This window comes from Varanus komodoensis, unplaced genomic scaffold, assembly GCF_004798865.1.
Source record: "Varanus komodoensis strain SLA01 unplaced genomic scaffold, ASM479886v1 scaffold23, whole genome shotgun sequence".
In the NCBI taxonomy this organism is placed as follows: Eukaryota; Metazoa; Chordata; class Lepidosauria; order Squamata; family Varanidae; genus Varanus; species Varanus komodoensis.
In genome coordinates, this window is record NW_025335627.1 from 14072424 (window position 1) to 14096854 (window position 24431).

The 24431-nt window shown below is 41.5% G+C and overlaps 1 protein-coding gene across 1 annotated transcript in view; it reads left to right on the plus strand.

Annotated features, from left to right (window-relative positions):
* Positions 1-24431, plus strand: part of IKZF2 (IKAROS family zinc finger 2) — a 122171-nt gene that overhangs the window by 81097 nt on the left and 16643 nt on the right. Inside the window, exon 5 of the mRNA XM_044431887.1 lies at positions 6009-6176. Within this exon, the coding sequence (XP_044287822.1) occupies positions 6009-6176 (168 nt within the window). The remainder of the gene's footprint in view (positions 1-6008; positions 6177-24431) is intronic.

Sequence of the window (24431 nt, forward strand, 5' to 3'; positions counted from 1 at the left end):
AGTCCATTCCACACCCTCGGGGTCCTGACTGTCAGGAAGTGCTTCCTGGCATCCAAATGGAACCTTGGCTCCCTGAGCTTTGCTCCGTTGGAGCGCGTCCTGCTTTCCTCTGCAGGGCAGAACAGGTCTCTGCCCATCTCCCTGTGACATCCTTCACATACCTGTATGTCGCCAAGAGATCCCCTCTGAGTCTCCTCTTCTCCAGGCTGAAGAGACCCAGTTCCCTCAGTCTCGCCTCATACGGCATCCCCTGCAAACCGGCCACCAACCTTGTGGCCCATGCTGCACTGACTCTAACTGGCCATGAACCACTTGGAATAGCTCTGCTGGACAGAGTAATGCCTGATGGAGAAAAAGCTCTCTTCACCATCCTGACCATGGTGCTGCGTGAGCTCTGCATATGGGAAGTGGGTACTTATTATTATTATTATTATTATTATTATTATTATTATTATTATTATAACATTTCTATGCCGCCCCTTGCCGAAGCCTCGGGGCGGCTTACAACACAATAAAATACATTGAAATACAATAGAACGTAATAAATTACCATTAAATACAAAAATAACAAAAAATACACTGAGTTTCAAACATAATAATATAAAATTAAAAATAACAGTATAAAATAAGTAAATAAATAATATAGGAGGAGAAAAGAGAAGGAAGAAGAAGTTGCCCTGGCCAGATCATATATTTTAACAATTAAAATGATGTTTAAATAAAAAGGTCTTTACCTGGCGCCGAAAAACCAGTAACGTCGGTGCCAGGCAGACCTCTTTGGGGAGTGAATTCCATAGGTTGGACGCCACTGCAGAGAAAGCCCTCCTCCGAGTACTTACTCTCCTAATTTCTTTCATGGAGGGTTCCCGGAGAAGGGACTCTCCCGCAGATCTCAAAGGCGGTCGGGCATATATGAATGTAAGCGCTCGTTCAGGTAGCCAGGACCCAAGCCGTTTAGGGCTTCATAGGTCATAATCAACACCTTGAATTGGGCCCGGGCTTCAATGGGAAGCCAGTGAAGCTGACGGAGGACTGGAGTCATGTGAGCATAACGCCCCATCCCCGTCAGCAACCTGGCAGCTCTATTTTGCACCAATTGAAGTGTTCGGACCATCTTCAGGGGAAGCCCCACGTAAAGCGCGTTACAGAAGTCTAGGCGGGAAATCACCAGTGCGTGTGTCACCGTCGCCAGGCAGTCGTACTCCAGGTAGGGGCGCAGCTGATTAATCAGCCGAAGCTGAAGGAAGGTGCTCCTCGCCACCGCTGTCACCTGAGCTTCCAAAGAAAGCTCCAGGTCGAGGAGTACTCCTAAGCTGCGGACCTTGTCCCTAAGAGGGAGTGTTGCACCATTCAGGACCAGGTCAAATCCACCCTCTCCGAAACCCGATCCGCCAACCAACAGGACCTCCGTCTTGTCTGGATTGAGTTTCAGTTTATTGGCCCTCAGCCATTCCATTACCTCGGCCAAGCACCGGTTGGAGCAATTCTACAAGAATGCCAACCATTTCAGTCAGAAAATCTCCCAGAGCTCTTTGGAAACCCAGTGGATCCATCACAATCTGAGGGTGGACCTTTCTAAAGAGTCCCCCACCCTTGCAGAGGGAAAGAGCAGTCAAACGCCTTATCTCAAGAAGAAGTGATCTGACCATGACAAAGGGGTTAACATCAAGCCTCATTTTGAATCAAGATTCCTGCTGAGGCCACAGTGACTGCTTAGAATGAGCAGATAGCCAGGGATCATCAATAACAGTTGCTCCCAAAAGTCCTTGACCAAAGTGGAGTCAACACTTTGATATTCTTAGGGGCTGCAGGTGAAGAAATTGTTCAGTCAGTGACTAGTGTTAGTGCCCTCCCCCACCCAGACTAGTGGCAAAAAACAGTGATGGCGTGTCATGAGCTGAGCTGATTGGAGCTGGGGGTCAAACTAGATGGCCCAGGAAGCCCCTTCTGGCTCGCTCTGTTTCTATGGTTGAGGCTTACTTTTGAAAATTGGGCTTGAATAGAGATTCCCCACAGATACAGAAGGTTCTCCTCTTCAGACAGCCACCTTTGTAAGTCGAGGGCCTCAAAAATGATGCTGCACCCTCTCATACATTTGTTCTGTTCAGGTGCAGAATGCCTAAATAGGAGCAATACATTATGATTGATAAAAGCACTCTGTCAGTGTTCCCTACCATGAAGATGCTCACTGGAATAAAATAATGGGCCCTGACTCTGATCTTTGATGTGAGCGATGTTTACACTTTCCAGCATGCAGAGAGCCTGCCTGGAATCTTGAGATGCTTCCATCAGAGAACCCAATAGGAAGGGTGCATTAGGGTTGTGTACTTGGGCTTCAGAACGCCATTGAAATCAATTGGGGTTAAAAACAGGAGACAAAAGCAAGGTTAGCTGATTCCCTCCCAGCAACCACTAGCCAAACTTGTGTTATGAATGATCTGTTAGTCCCCCTCTCCCCTGTTTAGTATTGAGCTTTAACTTTTTTATTAGCTTATCAGCACTATTAGCTTATCAGCACTCTTAACAGCATAAGAAAAGCCATCCTGGAGCAGACTAGAGGTCCATATAGTCCAACACCCATTCACATGGTGACAATCCAGCTGCCCATATGATCCCTCAAGCAGGATGGGTGCCCAAGCTTCATAGCAGCTGGCATATACGGGCATATAAAGGAGGAAAGTACATTGTCCACAAGGCTAGTAGCCAGATTGCTTCCTCCCACATAAATCTTTCTAATCCCTTTCTAAAGCCAACCAAATTGGTGGCTATCACGAATTCCCATGACAGCAAAAGCCATCGTTTTGTGGTACGTTGTGTGAAGATGTACTTTTATCTGTTCTAAACCTTCTACCAATCAGGTTCATGGGATGACCCCAGGTTCTAGTGTTATGGGAAAGGGAGAAAATCTCTGCCTCTCCACTTTTCTACACACCATGCCTTATTTTAAGCACTGTTATCAACTCCCCTTACTCACCCTTTTTTCTAGGCTAAACAATCCCAGTTGTAGCTGTTCCTCATAGGGGATTTGCTCCAGCCTCTCAATCATTTTTGTTACCCCTCTCTGTACTTTTTCCAGCTCAGTAATGGCACAATGGAACTGAACTGAATAATGGAATTGAACACAATCTTCTAAGTGAAGTTGTACCAAAGATTTGTATAAGGAGAGTAAGATCTTGGCAGTTCTGATTAGCTCAGATCCCATCAGCTTATACTTGAAGTTGGGATTGTTTGCCCCAGCGTGCCTTGCTGTATACTTGCTTACACTGAACTTCATTTGCCATTTGATGTTCATTCTCCCAACTTGGAGAGATCTCTTTAGTGCTCCTCACAATCCCTTTTGGTTTTACTTACCCCAAATAGTTTGGTGTCATTGACAAACTTGGCCACTTCACTGCTTACTCCTAATTCCAGATCAGTCTGTTTGGGAGATCGGATCAGTTACGGAGGAAGTGTCTAAATCTACAACTAGCTCCTACCTCAATTACTCTGTCTCTTACAGTCAGTGAGATTCAGTGGTAGCTGGTGTCCCTTGGAACTGGTGGGGCAAAAGATGGGATAATCAATGCAGGGTAGAGTCAGGGAGGTGCAGTAGGCAAAGCGAACCAGATGAAATTGGACTGGGGTAAGAAGGATGGAATCTGTTTTCCTGGAAGATGGCATGCCTGCCTGAAACAATGAACAGAAGCAGTCTAGTTTCAAACAGAAACCCATTTCACAGAGGCAAACTGAAGCAAACAGATGTATCTGCTGTGCGGAATTGGGAGACTGCACTATTGGCATATGTGAAGTATGAACATAAAAGATTGCACTATGAATTGCAGCTGTGTAAGAGTGAAGGAAAGATTTTTTGTATCTGGTTAGAGGCACTCACTGCATTATTTCATATAATGAAGGCCCAAGTTCTGCAATTGAAAATAACTGCTAGTACTAAGTCAATATCCCATTAAGCAGTTCATATCCCCCTTTTTATAAGTGCCACCTATCCAAATCCAACGAAGATTTTTATCTGATCAGATTATCCGATCCCCACATAACCATGCCAAAAGGAAATGTCTAACAGCTATACTTTCTGACCAAAGGCATGTAAACACTTAGAAAATACTTATTTCTTTATGTGGATTTGGTGAATGCATAATTTGGCCACCATCCAACCAGGACGCTTACATAATCCCCCTCCTCTCCATTTCATCTTTTCAACAATCCTGTGAGGTAGGTTAGACTGAGAGAAAAGAGGTGGCCACTTGCTTTGGCAATTAGGATTGATAGAGTGTCTCTGCTAAAGGAAGTGTGGTAACCCATGTCTGAGGTGGTAGTTTATCTGCATGTAGGAAAACTGCAGGATGTGATGTAGCCGTGAGAATGGCCATGCAAGGGTCTTTCTGTTGCTTGATGCGAACATTGAGGTGTGTGGAAATTTGCTAAGGAACCACATGTAGGTTTCTGTGCTGGGTGATTGACAACAGTGCAGTTTCAGGAATTTAAGTGCTTGCAGAATGTGCATTATCAAATTCTTGAAGTAGGCTTCTCTGCCTTTTTCTTGGAATCTGAAGCATCATATGTCCGATCCTGTTTAATCTTTTCATTAACAACATGGAAGAAGGGGTGAACAGTCTGCTGATCAAATTCACAGACGACACTAAAACTGGAGCAGTGGCCACAACTGAGGAGCAGGTACTCCAGATCCAAAAGGATCTGGACAGACTATGAAAGTGGGCAGGAGACAACAGGATGGCGTTCAGTGTGGATGAGTGCAAGGTCTTGCACTTGGGGCATAGGAATGGGTGTCATAAGTACAGGTTAGGGGACAAATGGCTGGAGAGCAGCACTTGTGAAAGGGATCTCAGGGTACTGGTTGACTGCAGGCTAAACATGAGTCAGCAGTGTGATGCGGTGGTAAAGAGGGCAAACAGCAGCCTTGGTTGCATAGCCAGAAGTGTGGCTTCTAGATCGAGAGAGGTATTACTACCACTCTACATGACTCTAGTGCGCCCGCAACTGGAGTATTGTGTTCAGTTTTGGGCCCCTCATTACACAAAGGATACAGCCAGGTTGGAGTCAGTGCAGCGTAGGGCCACAAGGTTGGTGGCCGGTTTGCAGGGGATGGGGTATGAGGCGAGACTGAGGGAACTGGGTCTCTTCAGCCTGGAGAAGAGGAGACTCAGAGGGGATATGTTGGCAACATACAGGTATGTGAGGGGATGTCACATGGAGATAGGTAGAGACCTGTTCTCCCCTGCAGTGGAAGGCAGGACGCGCTCCAACGGAGCAAAGCTCAGGGAGCCAAGGTTCCATCTGGATGCCAGGAAGCACTTCCTGACAGTCAGGACCCCGAGGGTGTGGAATGGCTTCCACGAGAGGTCATTGAGGCCCCATCTGTGCGGGTGTTCAAGGATAGGCTAGACATGCACATGGTGGGCATGTTGTGAGTGGACCCGGCTGGAGCCGGGGGTCAGACTAGATGGCCCGGGAGACCCCTTCTGACTTGCTCTGTTTCTATGTTTCTATATGAACAAAGGAAACTGTCATATATTTAGTCAGATCATTGGTTCATCTAGTCTTTACTGACTGGTCTTGGCTTTCTGTAGCCTCAGGCGGATGCCCTATTACCTGAAGACCTTTCAACTGGAGATTCAAGGGTTAGAACCTGGAGCCTTCAGCATGCAAAGCAGCTGCCGTGTCCCTGAGAACTGGCCCGTCCTTAAAGCTGCTGTAAGAACGAGTAGTACATTTAATTTTCCTCAGTGTGTTGAGCCATCAAACAAAAACACATGATTTGTAATGATGATTGATGGAAGCCAAAACTGCTGAAAGGAGCTCAAGTTATGTCTTGAATGCCTTTAATAATGCTGTTACTAAATGTGATGTAGTATGATGGTGAGGGTGAGGAATCAACCTTTCTAAATTTAATTGTCTTAGATTTGTTTATACTCCAATATGGTAAGGGTAGATTTGCACATTTGTTGGCCACAATTACTTAATTATTCCATCTCTTGTGTCTTCCACCACAGGTGAACGTCCCTTTCACTGTAATCAATGTGGAGCTTCCTTTACACAAAAGGGGAATCTACTGAGGCACATCAAGTTACACTCTGGGGAGAAACCGTTCAAATGTCCCTTCTGTAGCTATGCTTGCCGAAGGAGGGATGCCCTCACAGGACACCTCAGGACACACTCTGGTGAGTCTACAATGTCATTGCTATCTGCACTACTGTTGAACTAAAATGTACTTTGCATTTTTAAAGTGTTGCTGAAAGTACTGAAGTCAGATTTTTGGTCCATTTAGTTCAGCAGTATTTACACTGATGGTAGCATCTCTACTGAAGTCTTTCCCAACTAGGGCTAGGATGAATCCTTTTGGAATCCATCTGTCTGGAATCTGCAAACTTCCTCTCTTGCTCAGCCTGGTCTGCAAAAGAATATGCTGTACCACTGAACTATGGCTTTTCCCCAAGCATGGCTGTAAAATCTGTAGGTTTTGAGGTGGGTTTTTCCCATCCCCATTACCTGAAATCCTTTCAATGGCAGGGATTGAATCTGGGTCAAGCAGGGAGGCAAGTGGGTAGCTGCTTCTGAGGTTCTGCTGCTGCCTCTGAATATGGGCAAAGCTGAATTTGGATCAAAAGTGTTATTTCCTGGAAAATTCTGGTAGCATTGCTGAGATTCTCAATATTTAACAGAGAATCTGGCATATATGGTCAAAAAGTTTTCTGTTTTCTATCTTATACCTGCATTCTCATAATATAACAATATTTTAATAGGTGTGCACAATTACTAGTAAGTGTTTCCACAACCTTGAGTTTTGCAAAAACTGCTGATCATGCATGAAATGGGCATGCTAGTAATGGATCCACTAAATTACCAATTCCAGAAAAATACATTCCATCATCCTAGAAGGGTGTAAGTCTCAAAGGATTTGTAGTGGCAGGGGTGAGATTTGACATCACACTATGCAATTTATTCTGAAAATAAGATAAAAATCATACTGTACAAAAGCTTTATGTTTAGCATTAGGACAAGGGTTCAAGAATAACAGCTTTGGTTCAAGGTCATTCCTGGCATTATTTTTCTATATGTTGGAAATAAATTTTGGAATACAGTTGAAGCATGTCTTTAGTGCTTACTTATTGCATATTAAAATTCCTTGTACATTAGCCATCTCATTGGCTTTATCCTAATTCACTGTTAGATGGTTGTGTTAAAACAGGTTCCAGATTTCAGACAGTATCTATGTTTTTAACTATGATAATTTGAAACATTTTAGAGCAAATTCCAAAACCCATGTTAGGCCACAATCTTTATTAGGCCAACTGAAATGTTGCCCTAGAATGTGCAAGCTTTTGAATTCTCCAGGATTCTCCTTCAGCAAGGTGTGTGGATGGGGTGCTCTGATGTTGAAGCCACGGTGTCTGCCTTTAGTCATAAACCTGAGATGGACTGTTGGAAGAGGTACCAGATACTTAAATTAGGCTCTACTTAGTGCTATGATGGCTTCAGATTGTAGCTAGGCCTATCCTTAGGACTGCTGGGGTGAAAGAACAATGGTCCATCACTGATATCATATTTCTTTGGTTCCATTAGTAGTAGCAACAGCAGCAGTAGTATTTTACAAGTATTATATTATCGCTATTTAAGTTATTGCCTTAGTTCATTCCTTTAAGCCAAGAATAGACTTTTCTGGATCTTGAAGGAAGATTACCTTCTCTGATTCTAGGGTATTACTAATCTATTATCAGCACTTCTTGTGTTCTGCACTCTATGTCAGAACAACCAATTATCAGAAGAAAATAAGACTTAAAACCCCTTTTAAAGCTAGTTCTTCTGATCAGTTCTACAAGTGAGAAAACACTTGTGGCTATTGGCAAGGCACAGTGAGAGAAAGAAGTGCTGGCTATTGGTTTGGATCCAGTAGTCATGGGATCAGAAGTTTACCCATGCAATGTGATTTATCTGTTCTCTCCTTTATCCTGAACCCGCTTCTGCTCGGGAGGGTCCCCCAGTCTGCAGATGGCAACATGCAAGGGAAAGGGGAAAAGTTCTTCCCGTGGTTCCCTTCCACTGATGGAATGACACCTTTGGATACAACCCGCAAAATTTTGGAAATTTGGCTATATATACCAAAGTAACATTACTCTGTTAGAAACAGTATATTGTGAGATTTTATTATGTTTTAAGTGGAAAGGTTTTAAATATTCCCTTCTAGCTGTGGAAGATCATAAAAAATTCCTCCACTGTTAGACCCCAAAGGTTTCCTACTGATAACACAGACAATACACTGAAGTGCCCATACTAAGTTTGGGTTGGGTACTCTGCCTGTGTCTTGCAGATCATGCTCTCGCTGATTGAGTTTGAACCTCAGTTTTAAGATAGAAATCATGATGCTTATCCTGTAGGAAAAAAGTTAAGAAATTATGCAGGAAAAATTGGATCTCCTAAGCAACAGACTGCTTAGGTGCAAGTGTACACATCAGTTCATAGGGCATGACTTCATAATAACAAAAGTGTTGACTCTCTGATGTCTTTTGATCTTGACCTTTCCACCTAAACTAGCATAAGCATGTATTTTCTTGTATCAGAAGTTGAATTACAAATGAGGATTGCCCAGGTTTCTGCTACTAATTTCAAATCTCGTATTTTGAGGAGGTACTAGGGTTCTTTCTCTCACTGTGAGAAATTCCCCTGGTATGACTTATCATTTTTTCCCATTTTCAGCTTCAATTTATTCTCAGTGAGGCCTTACCTTGAGAGAAGCCAATCTCATGAAGGTTAAACTATCTTTTACTAAATTCAGTGGCTTACTAGTGATGGGCCACAGTCAATCGGTGAACCACTGACCAATTTCTGGTGGAACTTTTACAAACTGGTGGTTTCCCCAGGGATACTGAATGAACAGAGATTAATCATTCTTTTATTGTTGAGAGGTCTCTAGCACTTTGACTTTGGTAATAGATAACACACTTCTGGACCAAAGAGATTCTACTCATCCCACACCCAAAATAAAAAGAAGTTGACCATAAAAGATTGATGTCAATACACATTTGTTTTATTTATTTATTAGCTATTTATTTGAGCTGATAGGTTCTGACATTGACATTCTAAAATCAGTTATTTCTCAATAATTGTACACTGAAATACTAATATCTATAGTTATACAATGAGTCACCACTTAGTTTGTTCTTGCTACACTGGCAAAAACTGAAAAATGTTGGTTGAGCTGGGAAAGTTTAAGAATATGGAGGCAATAATCAGTTTCAGTATGGAGAGGAGGACCTATGACAAACGAGTTGGAATTTGCAAGTACAATAGATTGCAATGGGATCACTCACCAGTGGGAGGAACAGAGTTGGTGGAGACCCAGTTTTTCTGTTTTCCTTCTGAGTTACCTAGAACAGAGTGAATTACTGGGGTGACCAGGATAAATTATAAAGCAGTTTGGTTCTCTGCAACACCAAATACATAGAAGCTAGTGGGAGATAAGGGGTGTTAAGAAAAGAAGGAACTTCCCACCCAAGCCACAATCCAGAAAAATGATCCTAAATCCATATATTGAAAGCACGGCCCATTGATTTCAGTGGAGAATACTTTACAGAAATGTTTATATGATGTGTTTTCTCACTCCTGCTTGAACCTTGATTATATCTAAAATAATTTAATTGATGTTGTATCTTGCTTCAGAGGATTTGTTGTGAATCAGTGTGGCTTTATGCAGTAATCTGGGTGACGATATTGATAAACTGAGCTGCTTACTGGAAGCAAAGTGAAAACCAAGTCTTGTTTCTGAACCTGTTGTGAACCTTGATTGACACTCCCTGCACTCCTTGGTTGACACTCTGTGCCGTTTATTGTGCACGCAAAGCAATGAAACGTTTTCCTGCAGGCTTCCTGTCTTGGAGAATTGCTCTTACCTTGATCGCAGCCCTCTGGCTGTTTTTGCATTTCTCCATTTGATCAACATGTGGCCTTTCCCCAGCCTGTGCTTCTAGGCAGAGGCTAATGTACATTGACTACAGAATGGGTTACCATGTTTTGTGCAACTGAGCTGTGCTGAGTTCAGAGACAAGCACAGAAGGGTCCCTGCGCTACGGATTAGAGGAAGAGCTTTTTATATCTTCATAACTGAACACTGGTTCCCACAGTACTAGAACCACACAGGAATCAAGACTGCTTTTCCAGATGGCAGAGAATTAAAACACAAATACTTGGTGGACAAAAAAGAAAAGGGAAAAGAAAACCTTCCTTGAGGCATGCAAGCATTATTAAAGGGTATTGTAGAAGCTGTTTTGACTGACATCAAACAAACATCAGTTAATGCTTCTGCAGAAGGGCTTTTTGAGATCATGTATCTAAACCCATAGTATTGTTGTAGTTGATATACAGGAGTATGTTTCCCTTCTGAGAGAATTACATTCAAAGAAGTGAGTTGAACACAGCATCCTTACTTCCTAGAGAAGAGAGAACTATTCCTTGAGAACAAACATGAGTTCTTTGCAGAGGATCTGCTCTGCTGCTCAGGATTATATTTGATGTGGAAAAATAGTATAAAATTACTTTAGCTAACCATGTGTGTGTGGTGAGATAATCATATGAACTTGTTTAACTCCCTAGCACTGATTCACAGTGATCAGGATGGCCTTACTTCACCTGGTGAAGAAAACCTGGTGAGCAGTATTGACTCCCTTGTTAACTCATGGAAGATACCCAATTATTTCAGTAGCTGCTTTGTGTTATTCATGTTTTGCTGCTTTTCATAATTTGATTATATCTGTTTTATTTATTTATTGGATTCATATGCCACTATAATAGCTCATATCTGGGCTCTCTGTGTGGCTTGCAATATAAAACAACACACCATTCTAAGATCCACAATATTAAATCAGTGTATTCAAAACATATTAACAGTGTAATCCAAATATAAAGATAACATATCAAATTATAATATAAAACAGTACATAAAACAATTTAAACTAAAATCAACTAAAACCAACATGGGGTCAGTTTTAAAACCAGATAGTGTTTAAAATCCATTGTTAAAATAATCAGAGATAGAGTCTTTGCCTGGTGCTGAAATGCTGACAGCATCGGTGCCAGGCACACCCCTCTGGGAACTCTATTCCAGAGATGTGGCACAACTGCGAAGATGGCCCTTCTTCTAACCAGCATCTCCCTCACCTCCCTAGGGAATGGCTCCCTAAGAAGGACCTCCTGGCTTGATGTTAACAGATGGGTAGAGACATACAGGAGCAGATGAACCTTTAGGTACTCAGGGCCCAAGCCATAAGCTTTTCTTAAGGAATAAGTGGGGGAAATGTTCATTAAAATAAATGAATAAATGAAGGCACAGCTTCAGGACTGCTCTTCAGGTCCTGAAAGTGTCCAGTTTTTTGATCTCTAGAATCCTGCTCATCTAGGCCAGTTATTCCAGGTTAAGGCAAAACTTGCTATCTAAGTTAGTAACAGGGCAAGGGAAAACATAGGGATGCTTGCAGAATTCAATTTTTGCAAATGTTGATGTGAACTGACATGATCTGCAATTCATGGATTAATGTGTGACTCCTTTTGTGGCTACTTATGGCATGGCTAGGCAAATTGATGCCTTCCAGATGTTCTAGACTGCAACGTTTTAATTGCTGATAGTTTGTCATGCTGGTTAAGACCAATGGGAACTGGAGTCAAAGACATGGGGAGGGCACTAGATTGCAGTGCTTCATGAGAATGAAGACACATTAAGGTTAGCAATTCTTAGTCTGACCTAGCTACAGCTGGATTAGAAATATGTAAAGGGGGCCAACATCTTGTTTTTGTAGAAGAAGGAATTTTGATTGGTTATGACTTTCTTTCTTCACTCCAAGTTTGAAGACATCTGACCTTGGGAAACATCCTTTAGTGGTTGAGAGTGATGAACTTTAGTAACTCTGAGGCTAAATATTGGCAAATACGTTACCCTGCAGAAAGATAAGAAAAACTCACCAGGCTGTGGGCATGTACCTCATTTCTGTTAACAAAGCAGCATTTTCAGTGTGGTCTAGAGATTGAGGAATTCTGGATATTTTAGTCAGTGGTGTGTGGGAAAACTTTATATAAAATGCATATAATGTTGCACATTTCCATCTTCACCAGTTGCTCAGAAGATCTGGGGATAATGTGATACAGGATTTCATTTTTGCCTTTTCCATATTGGTTTTATTTACAAAAATGTAACCAGATTATAGTGGAGTCCTAAAATGGCCCAGCCACTCATCAGTTTTTTTAAAGAAAGTACCAGATCCAGGCATCTCTAATGCTACACTCTACTTGACTCCAGTTAAAACACAACATTTGTGCTTTGCTCCTTTGAGCCTTTGCATATCTGGCTCCAACCTGTTCTTTTCTCCCTCCCCTGGCTCTGAAGGATTTTGCCTCCTGAAGGCTGGATTCTTTGTTTACATCCCTGACAATTCGTCCACTGTGATCATGATGGCCATACTTCTGTCAGTCAAATGCCTTTGGTGGACTTTGACTAATTAGTATACCTCCCCTGCTCTGTTGAATCTCCACCCCCCCACCCCAAATCACAATCCTGCCTGACAGATATATTCCTCCTTAGCAGTGCCACCTTTATACATATTACACGTATATGGAAAAATGTAATATGACTGTGTTCTGGTAGGAGGAGGTTTTCTGATGAAATGTGGGAAGCCAACCAAGGCATATAGAATTTCAAAAAATTTGGTCATCTTGATCCCTCTTGAGCAAATTACTAGCAGGAATAAAGATTGAAGATAAATATCCATATTGCTCTGTATCGTATTCCTGCACTTCCTGATATGTCAGGACAAAGGGTATCTTTTTATGTTCATGCAAATTACATAGCAGTAATTCAGTGAGTCATTCTTCAGCTGCTAACACTAATTTCTAAAGCTGGCACTAAATAAATAGTATGAAATATTTCTGGAGGAGATTGTATTTGGAATTTGATAGCTATCCACTGTTTGTACATTGGAAACTGTTCTGGGTTGTTCCTTTGCTTATCTTTTTATAACAATGTGATCCTTACCTATGAGAGGTCTGTAGAGTTCTAACTTCAGCTAATAATTTCAGCCTGTGATTAGGGCTGAAGAAAGAAACAACTCTAAAATGCAGAGAAAGTGAAGTCCACCTATGACCTAATTAAGTATACAAGAAATTGGCCACACTGAAATGAATGTTCAACAGAGCACATAGCTGAAGTTCCCTCTCACCAGATGCAATAATGGCCAATAACTCAGAGTTCAATAACAAAGATAATGAAATATCCAATAATAATGCAGCTAAGGATCAAGAAGGGGAGGTGTTCATCCATCCTAATGCTTAAAGTGTTGCATCAGTCTTATGCAGGAGAAAAGGTTTAAAAAAGTGAAGGCATTTACTAGTTCACCCTTTCTCAACCTGACTTACTCCAAATATGCTGAATGTCGACTCCCATCACTCACAGCCAGTACAGTCATTGGTTGAGGATGATGGGAGTTGAATTCCAACACATTTGGGAGGAACCAAGTTGCACTGCTTTGGGGCTATAAATGCTCTTTAGCTTTTATGATCACAGAGGGTAACATCTGGTTTCATGCTTCTCTGATCAAGAGCACTGTCCAACTTTATTTAATGGTTAGCCAAGTTATCTTGTATGTGTTTACCAGGAAGGAAGCCCCATTATCAGCAGTAGGTTTTACTGCTGAGTAGAGCCATATAGGAATGTGCTCTGCATGTGTGTGTGTTTTAATTTTTACTTCCTCCTGTTCTTTTTGTCCTGCTGGAAAGCTGAGATGTGGAACTGACATGCTTGGAACCCAGCAGTGTGGTGGCAGGGCTCTGTGCCAGCTGAATTACTCATTCTTTATCCAGTGATTTCTCCCTTGTCTGTAATCTCCACCCTCTACCTTTTTTATTATTTCAAATTGATCCATGTAGGTGAGTCAGGAAAACCTGCTTGTCCAGAAACCTGTTCCTTCTTGCCAGGCAGTGGTCCTGGTTCTTGTAGATACTAGGAATAGATAATCTAATTAAAAAGTCAAGTATTGCTCATGGGCATATACGGTGTGCTCTATGAAGCTATGAATGTCATTACAAGCATAATAAAGAAGGTCCTACAGATCTGAATAACAAACAGCACTAGTGTTTGCATGCTCTTGCTTGGTTACTGTTTATTCTGTGTTAAATTTAATTATGAAAAATGGGTGTTAAACCACTTGTAAAGGCTCACAAGTCTCCTGGAGAGGCTTATAGCTTAAAAGCACAAATTCTGTGAGAACTGCAGCATGATTTCAAGATGAAACATGTAATGCTCCAGCTGAATTGAAAATTTAACCATTAGTCAATGGTTTAGCCCATAAAAAGGTGTTCCCCCAGATGCCAGAAAGATCTCAAAGTCACTATCAAGTGGGTGTCTATGGGGTATATATTACAGAACCCTTAAAAATTGCATATTTAAGTATGTGTAAAACATTTTCCTTGTTAATCTTTTTTCTTCTTTCTGATGCTCGCGCTCTCTCGCTCGCTCTCTCTCTCTCTCTCTCTCTCTCTCTCTCTCTCCCTCCCCCCCCCCCCCCCCCACCTGACTCCAATGATTTAGACCCCACTGAACTTGGATGATGCTGCATAACTCCAAGCTTCAGCCTTATAGATTCATGTGGGGTGAGCACTGGAGATGGAAGAAAGGAAAGGAAATCACATTCCAAAATTTTTACATTTTTGGGAAATCGTTCAACATGTGTATATTGCATTTGCAATATCTGATTGGTTTTATTTTTTTCCTTTCTGCTAATGCTAGAACCCAGGGTCATCACCCAGTGGGCAAAATAACCAAAAGTAAATATTTATTGGGTAACATAGAAACATAAAAACAGAGCGAGTCAGAAGGAGTCTCCGGTACCAGCGAGTCTGACCTCTGGTACCAGCCGGCTCCGCTCACGACATGCCCACCATGTGGACATCCAGCCTATTCTTGAACACCCTCACTGATGGGGCCTCAACGCCCTCTCATGGAAGCCCATTCCACACCCTCGGGGTCCTGTCAGGAAGTGCTTCCTGGCATCCAAACGAAACCTTGGCTCCCTAAGCTTTGCTCCGTTGGAGCGTGTTCTGCCTTCCTCTGCAGGGGAGAACAGGTCTCTACCCACCTCCATGTGACATCCCCTCACATACCTGCATGTCGCCAACATATCCCCTCTAAGTCTCCGTCACTTCCCTGCAATGACTAGTAATCATGGACACTAGCTTAAATGGATTTAGCAAGGGACAAGAAATGTGTGGTGTGCAGGTGGATTTCCTATGATATATGAACAGAACCCTCAGGTTTGCAGGCAAAGTGTAGGGGTCCAACGGTAAAGGAGTGCTGCAGCTTTCATGCTGTTCATGTGTGCTTCCTAAAAGCATTTGGCTGACCACCATTAGGAATGGGAAGATGCTCTGATCCAGCAGGACTTTCACCTTATGAAGTTCTTAATTCAACCCACCCTGAAGGTATTCCTTAGTTACATATTCCTATTGTCTTTTACACAATCATAAAAATAGTGGTCCTTTGCTCTGAGTTCATTGAGTATAATAGCTTTCTTACTGTTTAGTAAAATTCTTATTTCAAAATTTACTTTCCTTATGTAAGGCTTTCACACTGCATAGGGATAGAACTAAGGAGTGCTTTACTCTCAAGGAAAATACAAGTTCAAGCAAACCTCTTGGCAGGATGCCTCAATAAATGAAGATTTATGTTCATGCTGTGGCCCTTAAGCTTTTGGCAAATTGCCTGCATATTCCTTGATTTTAAGAGAAAAACTTGCACAGGAAAAGAGATGATATAATCAAAAGCACTTGCAGTTATAGGCAGGCCTATTCATCTTTTGCATTTTGGTGTTCCCAGATATGTGGAACCATGGATTCCTAGGTTCTAGAGAACCTCAGAGTGCATGCCAGCTCCAGGGTTGGGAGGTCCCCTTTTCCCTCATGGGTCTACGTCTTTGAAGCTGCTTCCCAAAGAGCCGGTGGATGGCAAACATGAAATGAACCAGTATCTCAGAGGCATTGTGGAACAACACAGAGGAAGAAAAGGAGAGGTCACTTACCTGTTTTGGGAGCAAGCAGCAGCGGCTCTGTTCTTCATCACCTGAGCTGGTGAAAGAGTGTGTGAATGACAATGGCAGTGAGGAAAAGTGTGTGGGACTCCATCTCAGCTTTCTTGAGCACTGGGGCTTTGATATTTGTTCAAGGATGCCAACTCTGACACCAACTTTGTTCAGAACTCACTTTGTTGTTGTTGTTAAGCAGGCCAAGAGCCCAGGGCATATGGCTTCAATCCATGGGGAACTTTCTTGAAAGCAGAATGGTGTCACTTGCCTTGTTTGCTCATGTTTCCTTTACCCATACATACATGTTTAATGGCCTTATTTAGACCCAGCTGATTAGGCACAGCCAACTTGTGTCATTTCAGGGAGTGAGGTCAGGAAGTTTAGAATATAGATTCACCCATGCAGTATCAATTTTCACATGGTCATGCAACTGCTTACCTAGATTGGGATGGCAGAAGGTAGATCAGGATCTACTGGTAGATCTCTGGTAAGTTCAAGTAGATCAGCAAAGATTTCTAAGTGTCACTTGTTTCAGCCTAGAAAACAGTAACCTGACTCTGCCCCTTCAGCCATACTAGACTGCTGATAAGAAATAAGAGATGAACTGGAGTTGACTTATGTGTGGAACTTGGCTTGCATCAGGTCCTCCAAACAAATTCTTAGGCTCAGCAGCTGCTCAGAGGCACCCTGATCTTTGATTCTAAGTGCACATCTTTTCTGCACAACTCCAGTAGTTGGATCTTGGGTTTCCAGTAAAAGCAGATTTGATCTTGAAAGCTTGAAATCTGTCCTTGCCTAAGCAAGATATTGAGGTCACAGTCCAACCCACTTTTACTTTGCCAATATAAAGCTGGCCAAATGGTGGTTTGACAGATAAAGGCTGAGCTGGTATCTTGAAACCCCCAGGTAAAACGCTTCGTTTTTGTATTGTCACTTTAAACTCCTCTTTTCTGATCTTCTCATTTGAGATATTTGTGCTCTTTGGTCTGGTTTTCATCACACCTGCATATTTCCTTTTTCTTTGTATGGCATTACTGTCTAAATTCCTTCATTCTTTGGATTTCACAACTGAATATAATTACAGAAACAGCACAGACAAACCTATGATCTTTTAAGGAATGGCAGGAAATTCTCCAGAAGAATTGGGAAGGGTAAGATGTCCAACAGGAATTGCTGCATTTCAAACTGACAAACATGTGCTCATTGTCAAACAAGAAGTGGTTGTTCATTACACCAAAAAGCACTTCCCCCTTTCTTAAGCCTTTTAAAGAGTCTATCAGCTCCTCAGGAAGGAATTTTCTAGTTTGGGATCATGGTGTGGGAAACACAGGCTTTAACACTTTGCCTCTGCAACGGGCTCCAGGGAAATTGCCCTCCCAGGTCTTCCATTCTCAATGGAAAAAACCAAACCTCTCCCCTCTCTTGTCACAGAAAAGAAACCTTGGGTCTTGCATGTATTTTATTTTCTACAAGTGTCATGACTATCTAAAACGAATCTATATTGGCCTAATACTTAGCCCAACAATATAAAGGTGCCAACTAGTACCAAGTCAGTGAACTTGGAAATTTGCTAATAACCTCCAAGAAAACACAAAGTTACTAGGAAAAGGCAGAAAAGGGAACAGTAAAAATAATCAAGGATATGGAGCACCTTCCTTCCTTAAGTGTTTTGTTTCAGGGAAACAAGGAAGCAGTGCCCCAGTTCAGCATGTTGCGAGCGACATTTGTTCGTGCTTCCCCATAATACAGGAACTTGGAATCATGCAATGAAGTATATGCAGAATGGGCAAAAGAAAATACTTTACAAAATGCATTGGGTAAAATCGTGTGAGTAAAATTCCCTTTCCTCTCATCCCCTGTGCCCACCCAAGGCACAGATTTCGAGGAGGTGCTGGGGGCATCAACTGTGTCCATCCTTGTCCTACCAACAAAAACCTTTTCCATCAGCAGGAACAGCTAATCAAATACGATCATAAACAGTGTTTTGGATTTAGGTCAAGTAGATGTGTTACGGGCCACTGGTTTATATGTTTTTTTTTAAATGAGAAATGTATGGAGGTCTCTCAAATGGTGCATGTGTACATGCATGCATCCTTTCAGACATGATACAGCATTTAATTTTTAAAATATGCTCACTGGCACATGTGCTTTCCTTGTTATGCATTGCTAACTAACTTATTTTATACCACCGAATAACTAATGTATGTGCAAAACAAAAACAAAACCCACCAACAAAAACAACCTAAAAATGGAACCTGAGAGGTCAATTAATTTATATTTATTGCATTCATAACCTACCCTTTCTCACCATACATTGTTCTCCCCTCTGTCCCCTGTTTAGGTTAGTTAGGTTAGATAAGGCTGAGAGTCAGTAATTGTCCCAGACCATTCTTTCAGCCTTATGACTGAATGGGGATTTTTTCAGCCTGGGCTCCCCAGACCCAGTCCAGCATGTGAACCACTAACACATATGGACCTATATCAGCACACCTGCTGACACCCGTGTCATGGCCATAATCTGTAAGACCGCAACAAGAAATGAGAACGGGGTTTTCTCCACCATCCATGCAGGCGTCGGTCACAGAAGGAGAGCAAAGGAAAGCATTCAGTGGTGTCAGGCAGCTGCCGTGCATGCAGGAGAGTTTGCTCCAAATAGTCCCATAAATATTATGCGATGACTATGTAGCACATGCTCTGGGGACAAATCAAATTGAGATTTTCCCATCAGCCAGATCGTGCAAAACTGATATCCCAAGTTCATCTACCACCACTTGAGAAATTTCACAGACTTAAGTAAATCATTGTCATCACTTCACAGCAAACTTTAACAATCCTTTCAACAGAAGGCAAATGACTTGCCTAGGATCCTGTCATTTTTCCACTGGGAATTAAGTTAAGATCTTTCACAGAATTTAAAGGGTTGGCCTAAAGGTGTATCTTAATTTTGATTTTCCTACAATCGCTCTTATTTTCACCTATTCTAAATAATAATTAGAATAATTTTTATTTAAAAAGAAGATTAAATTTCAGGTGAAATTGGTGATGAAAAACAGGCTGTACTACTGTGGATTTTATCCTAATGCTAATGATTATGCATCCATGTATCCAAATGTGTCAATTTGTTACCTGTTTGTATGTTACACTTTGAGCCTGTGGCAAAAAGGGCTGTAACCGAAAAATTAAAACTGAATAAGAGTTAGTTTGTTGTGGAGGTAAATTTGAAATTTTGACACAATGAAAACAGGAAACGTCATCTTCCATGGAAAGAAACAAAATAAAATAGGAATCACGGGGATTCTTGTTCTGTGATAGGTAGATTCTAGATTACACATAGAAATTGGTGATAACAGAAAGGCTATCTGTGATTTGCTTTGATATTTTACCCTTACAGGGTTGAAAAAGACTAATAGTGCAACCCAGTGCTCCAAGCTCAGAGCCAGGACCATGAGGTTGAAGATGGGACCCTGAAGATGGTCTTTGCCTAGCCATTGTGCTGTAAACAAATGAAAGCAAACAGTTGGTGTGTTGTCATAGGATTTTCCTGTTAATCACTGTATCCAACCTAAACATGGCGACTAACATAGAGAGGGAGGGGAAATAATCAGTATGCTCTATACCCAGTCGTAGAAAGATAGGGACATTTCACTTGCTAAGCTTTGCTTATAACCTGTATGTATGGAAATGTGTACTTCGCTCATAGATGGTGGTGATAACACAGCACCTGCAAATCTAAGCCAGGTTTCATGTCTAAATTAAAGTTCACCCTGACTGAGCAGTTCAGGATGTGGTATTAGAGCTGCTTAACACCTGAAAGGAGGCATAACGAACAACTGCACAGATCTGTGCATTGCATGTACAAACATTTTTAACATATGCAGAGCTGATAAGAGTCGTGAACTCAAAGCTATTGCAAAAGATGGCTATTTTAATTGGGATATTTTAATTTAAATAATTAGGACTACAGTATTTGAATATTGACAGAAAGAATTGGATATTGATTTTAGGATCAAAATTTGACCTTCCTAAGTAGTACTTGTGCTATTTCAGAGTAGAAACTTTAGCTACATTGAAAAATTAAATGGCTGTGTACCCAAGCAAAGCAATAGCTTACTTTAAGGCAGTCTGTGTTTCAGCTACTCATCCATGTCCTTAAAAAAACAAACTATGGATTAGATCTAGCCTTGGTCATGCTTCAAATAAAGAAACTGAAATCTATGGGACTTATATTAATTATGACTACATTAAGTCCTATTAATTTGAGATGAAATCTGACTAGGTGTGGATCCAGTCCTATATTTTAATCCTTTCCCCTTATACTAAGGTTTACAAGAGCTATGTATGTGTTCATTATATTTCTATCTCACCTTCTTTCCTTTCAGGGAACTTGGGGAGGCTTGCATCATTCTCCACCCCGGCACTCAATCTTATCCCCACATCAACAACCTTGTGAGGCAGGTTGGGCTGAGTGTCTGCGACTGCCCCAAAGTCACCCACCCCACTGAGTGGGACCAGAACCCACACTTCCTGAGCCACAGGCCTGCACTCTTAACCATTATACCACACTGGCTTCTCTATATCAACCCTGGCTCTGTATACTGGAATGCTATACCAACCACTTATTTAGAGTACCATCATAATTAGGAAAGCAAAAATAAGGTTATTCATTACAGTAATTTTTATTGATCCAAACATGTTCTGTCACAGCTCTTACAATACCAGATTTCTCTTTCCGTGCTGGCAATTTATTTATCCTGTCTGTCCATCTGTCTGTCTATCTTCTGTTTTCAGGAATACTGCATGAAAATTTAGGATCAGTCCAGATGTGATAACCATCGTTATGATAGATTTAAAATGAGGATTTGCAAGAAAGAAAGAATCACAGAGTAAACATTTCCGGCTTTACTAATTATTTTAATGTTCAATGGAATCAAACCTCATGGGTTGGATACAGATTCACTTTGTCTGAAATCAGTGGGACAAGTTAGTTCCAACTTAAGTCCTATTGATTTCAGTGGAACCTGTGTTCAACTAACCTATCTAATGTCTCTAGCCAGTAAGACAAAATAACAAAAGATAACAGGGTTCAATTCAGAGCTGCACTGAACTGAGAAACTATCAAATTCAAGATTAAGCTGAAAGCTTGAACTACAATTCAGGGATGTTGTGACAAAGCAGGCTTCTCATCCTGCAAATATATGAAGTCAGTAGAAATGATGTTCTTTCAATATGGGTTTTCTGATATTTAGAGAATCTTATCTAGATAATGCGTAAGCCAATGAGAGTTTTCTTTGAATTGATTGCATTCACTCATCCTACCCTGTTGATTGAAGCACACAAAAGAGACACCGAGATGAAGAGTGAAAGGAAGGCTATTTTTTAAAAGTACAGTTGAAAGCTGAAATGTACTATAGATTCTTTTCAAATTTCCTTCACACTAGCAGAACATTCTTTTAATTTCCTAGGATTTCTAGCCATTCAGAGAAAAAAACCCAGACAACATTGCTGATGCTCTGACAGGGCAGACCCAAGCTCTGTCTCCTTGCCCTTTCTTTTACTTTCAGACCTCATAATTCTATGCTGATCTGAGATGTTAAAAAAAAAAGGAAAGGATTTTTTAAAATATGGACAAATTTCTATACAGTGTACTCAGGAATGCCCATTTGCTTCTGTGTAAAAGTCCAGCAGTGTTTCAAATGACAGGCCAGGGTCATGTAGACAAAAGACTGTTTAGCTTACAATCATCAGCCATTATCAGATGTTTTCATTCCAGCTTGTGTTCAGTTTTGGCATCAACAGCAGATGCCTTTATGCCAGGAACAGTCCTTACTTTTGGCAAATCTCTTATCTAATATTATCTCCTTTCTTCCTTTTAAGAGATTTGAAGGAATGATTTTTTTTTAAAAAAAGTATGTCAGCATGTTCACTAGGTTCCTTGATAACAAGTATTGTTAAATGTTGTCTGAGTTGCAGACATTTTAAGTACAGTTGGGTGTATTGCAAGATTAAACAGTTTATTAAGCTGTCCTAAATGTGAACAAAGGAAATTATAATGGTCAGCTTACTTACAGCCCTTTTCACAAGCTGGACAAGCAAGTGTGGCTTCTGAAAAGGGCTGCAAGATACATTAATCTAGTGGGAACAAGCAGAGAAAAACCTTTCTCTGTGTGGAATACTATGGGATAGCTAGGTTTTGCTTGAGCAGTTAACCTTGGTTTTTGAAGAGGGTTGTTGCATGTACTTAATAATGTTTTGGTTTTGATGTTGGAAAGGATTCCTGTGTGGTACATTGGTTAGAGTGTTGGACCAGGGAGCTGGGAGTTCCAGATTCTAGTCCCTGCTTGGCCATAGAGCCAACTGCATGACTTTGGGCCAATCACAGACTCTCAGTTCAACTTACTTCACAGGGTTGTTGTGAGGATAAAATGGAGTTATGTAAACCACCTTGGGTTCCTCACGAGAGCAAAAAGGGTGGCACATGAATGCAATGTATTAATAATTGGAAACAGTTGCCCCTTCATTGGTCTTTTGATGTGGACAGCATTTCAGTGTAGCCTCTTTATTGGGGCTGGATGATATTTACATTTAGCAGTGGTCTGTTCCCCAGCCAGTAGAAACAAACTGAACGTTCTAATATAGATCTCTGCTTTTGTATTTTCTGTGCCCATAAATCAGATTTAAAAGCTACACTGGCATACATCAGATTACAAAGATTGCTCCCTTCTGGACTTTTTTATGCTGCTCAGTCAGAAGTAGCACATTCCAGATGAAAAGGTATGCTTGAGCCTGCTTTGTACATATGATAGCAGTGGGAGCAGTTTTTGCTACGCTTTCAGTTCTCCCTGCTCTTCAGGATTTTGTATTAAGGAAGAGAAGTGCCTACTTTACATGGGGGATGTGCCTCTATCCCACTCCCATGAGACCTGAAATGGAGCAAGAGTAGAAACGTGGTTTACACTTTGTGTAAAAGGAAAAGCAAAACCAAAACCAAAAGAAAGTCAAAAAAGAATGCCAGGAGAAGGCTGATGAGTTCCACTTCTGCTCTTAATGTTGCCCTTCTCCCTTGAGCATTGACCCTGGACTCATATGTACTTTCTAAGATTCATTCTCTTTCAGAGTTTACCTACTTGACTCATATTGAAGGATATTCAAGGTTCAAAACATTTTTTTTACTTTGGTTTTATGGTCCTGTTTGTGCTTTGTGGATTTGATTTTTGTGTTTTCCTGTTTCAAGGATACAATATTGCATGAAGTAAATGTTCTTTCTACTTAAGATTCCCCCCACTTCAATTTAAGACTGTGCAGGGAAAAATAATTTTGTGACATGTCCCTTGTTTACCAAAAACATCAGTAAGGCTTCGGTGCCCAGTTGCTTCCCCACAGAGTGGGCATCTGGCCCAGGGCTCTTCCTAATTTGCACTCCATTTGCAGGATATGATTTTGCCAGTTTTCCGGGTAAGGAAAAAGTTTTATGGAAGGAAAAGACTGTCCTTTTGAAATGTTACTCTGGAGTGTGGCAAAGTAACTCCTTCCCCTTCCCTCCCTTCCTAGGCCATGGAGGTGGAGAGTCAGTGCTAAGTTGTGACTCGGTTAGCCAAGCATGCAGCACCTGCCTGCTCACTTGCTGTAAAAGGAGCCACTTTGCATCCCTTTGCAGATGCCTTTTAGAGCAAGCTGGCAGGCAGCTTGTGAAGCCGGCTGGCTGGCTAGTACATCCCAGGACAGGACAGGACCGGACAGGACAGGGACTCATAGAAACAGAGTGAGTCAGAAGGGGCTTCCCGGGCCATCTATTCTGACCCCCGGTTCCAGCCAGCTCTGCTCATGACTCATTGCCAATGCCACATTGTAATATTTCATAAAAGCCTGGCCTTCTTCCCGCCAAACATAAGTTTTGCTGCACCCCTAAAATCAAAGGAGATGATTTGCTGCTCCCCCACTTTTTAAATGGAGCCACCTATATCAGTGCACTCCATCAGCTCTAGTGTAGCTGACAGTTGACAATGACTTGTAACATATTTGAGTGTTCAGCACAGTGGCAAAACCCAGTCTGGCAGCAAGCCTTTTCTTGCTGACATTCTAATGTCCACAAAAAGGGCCAGCGAGTAAAGGACATCCTGAACAGAGAGCAACCAGGAGGTTAATGTCAACCTCCTGCTATACACCCAAACACCAAAAAGCACTGCACTTCCAGTTCGTATGGAACACAGGTACCGTCCAAAACTGGTTCACTGTGTAATACTGAAGTGCTTAATCAAGGACCCTCACAACCCATTCCTCTCTATTCTGTCTTGTAAAACCATTAGACACACGTATCAACCATACTGCTTAGTAAAAAGAAAGAATGAAAAAGAACATGCATGG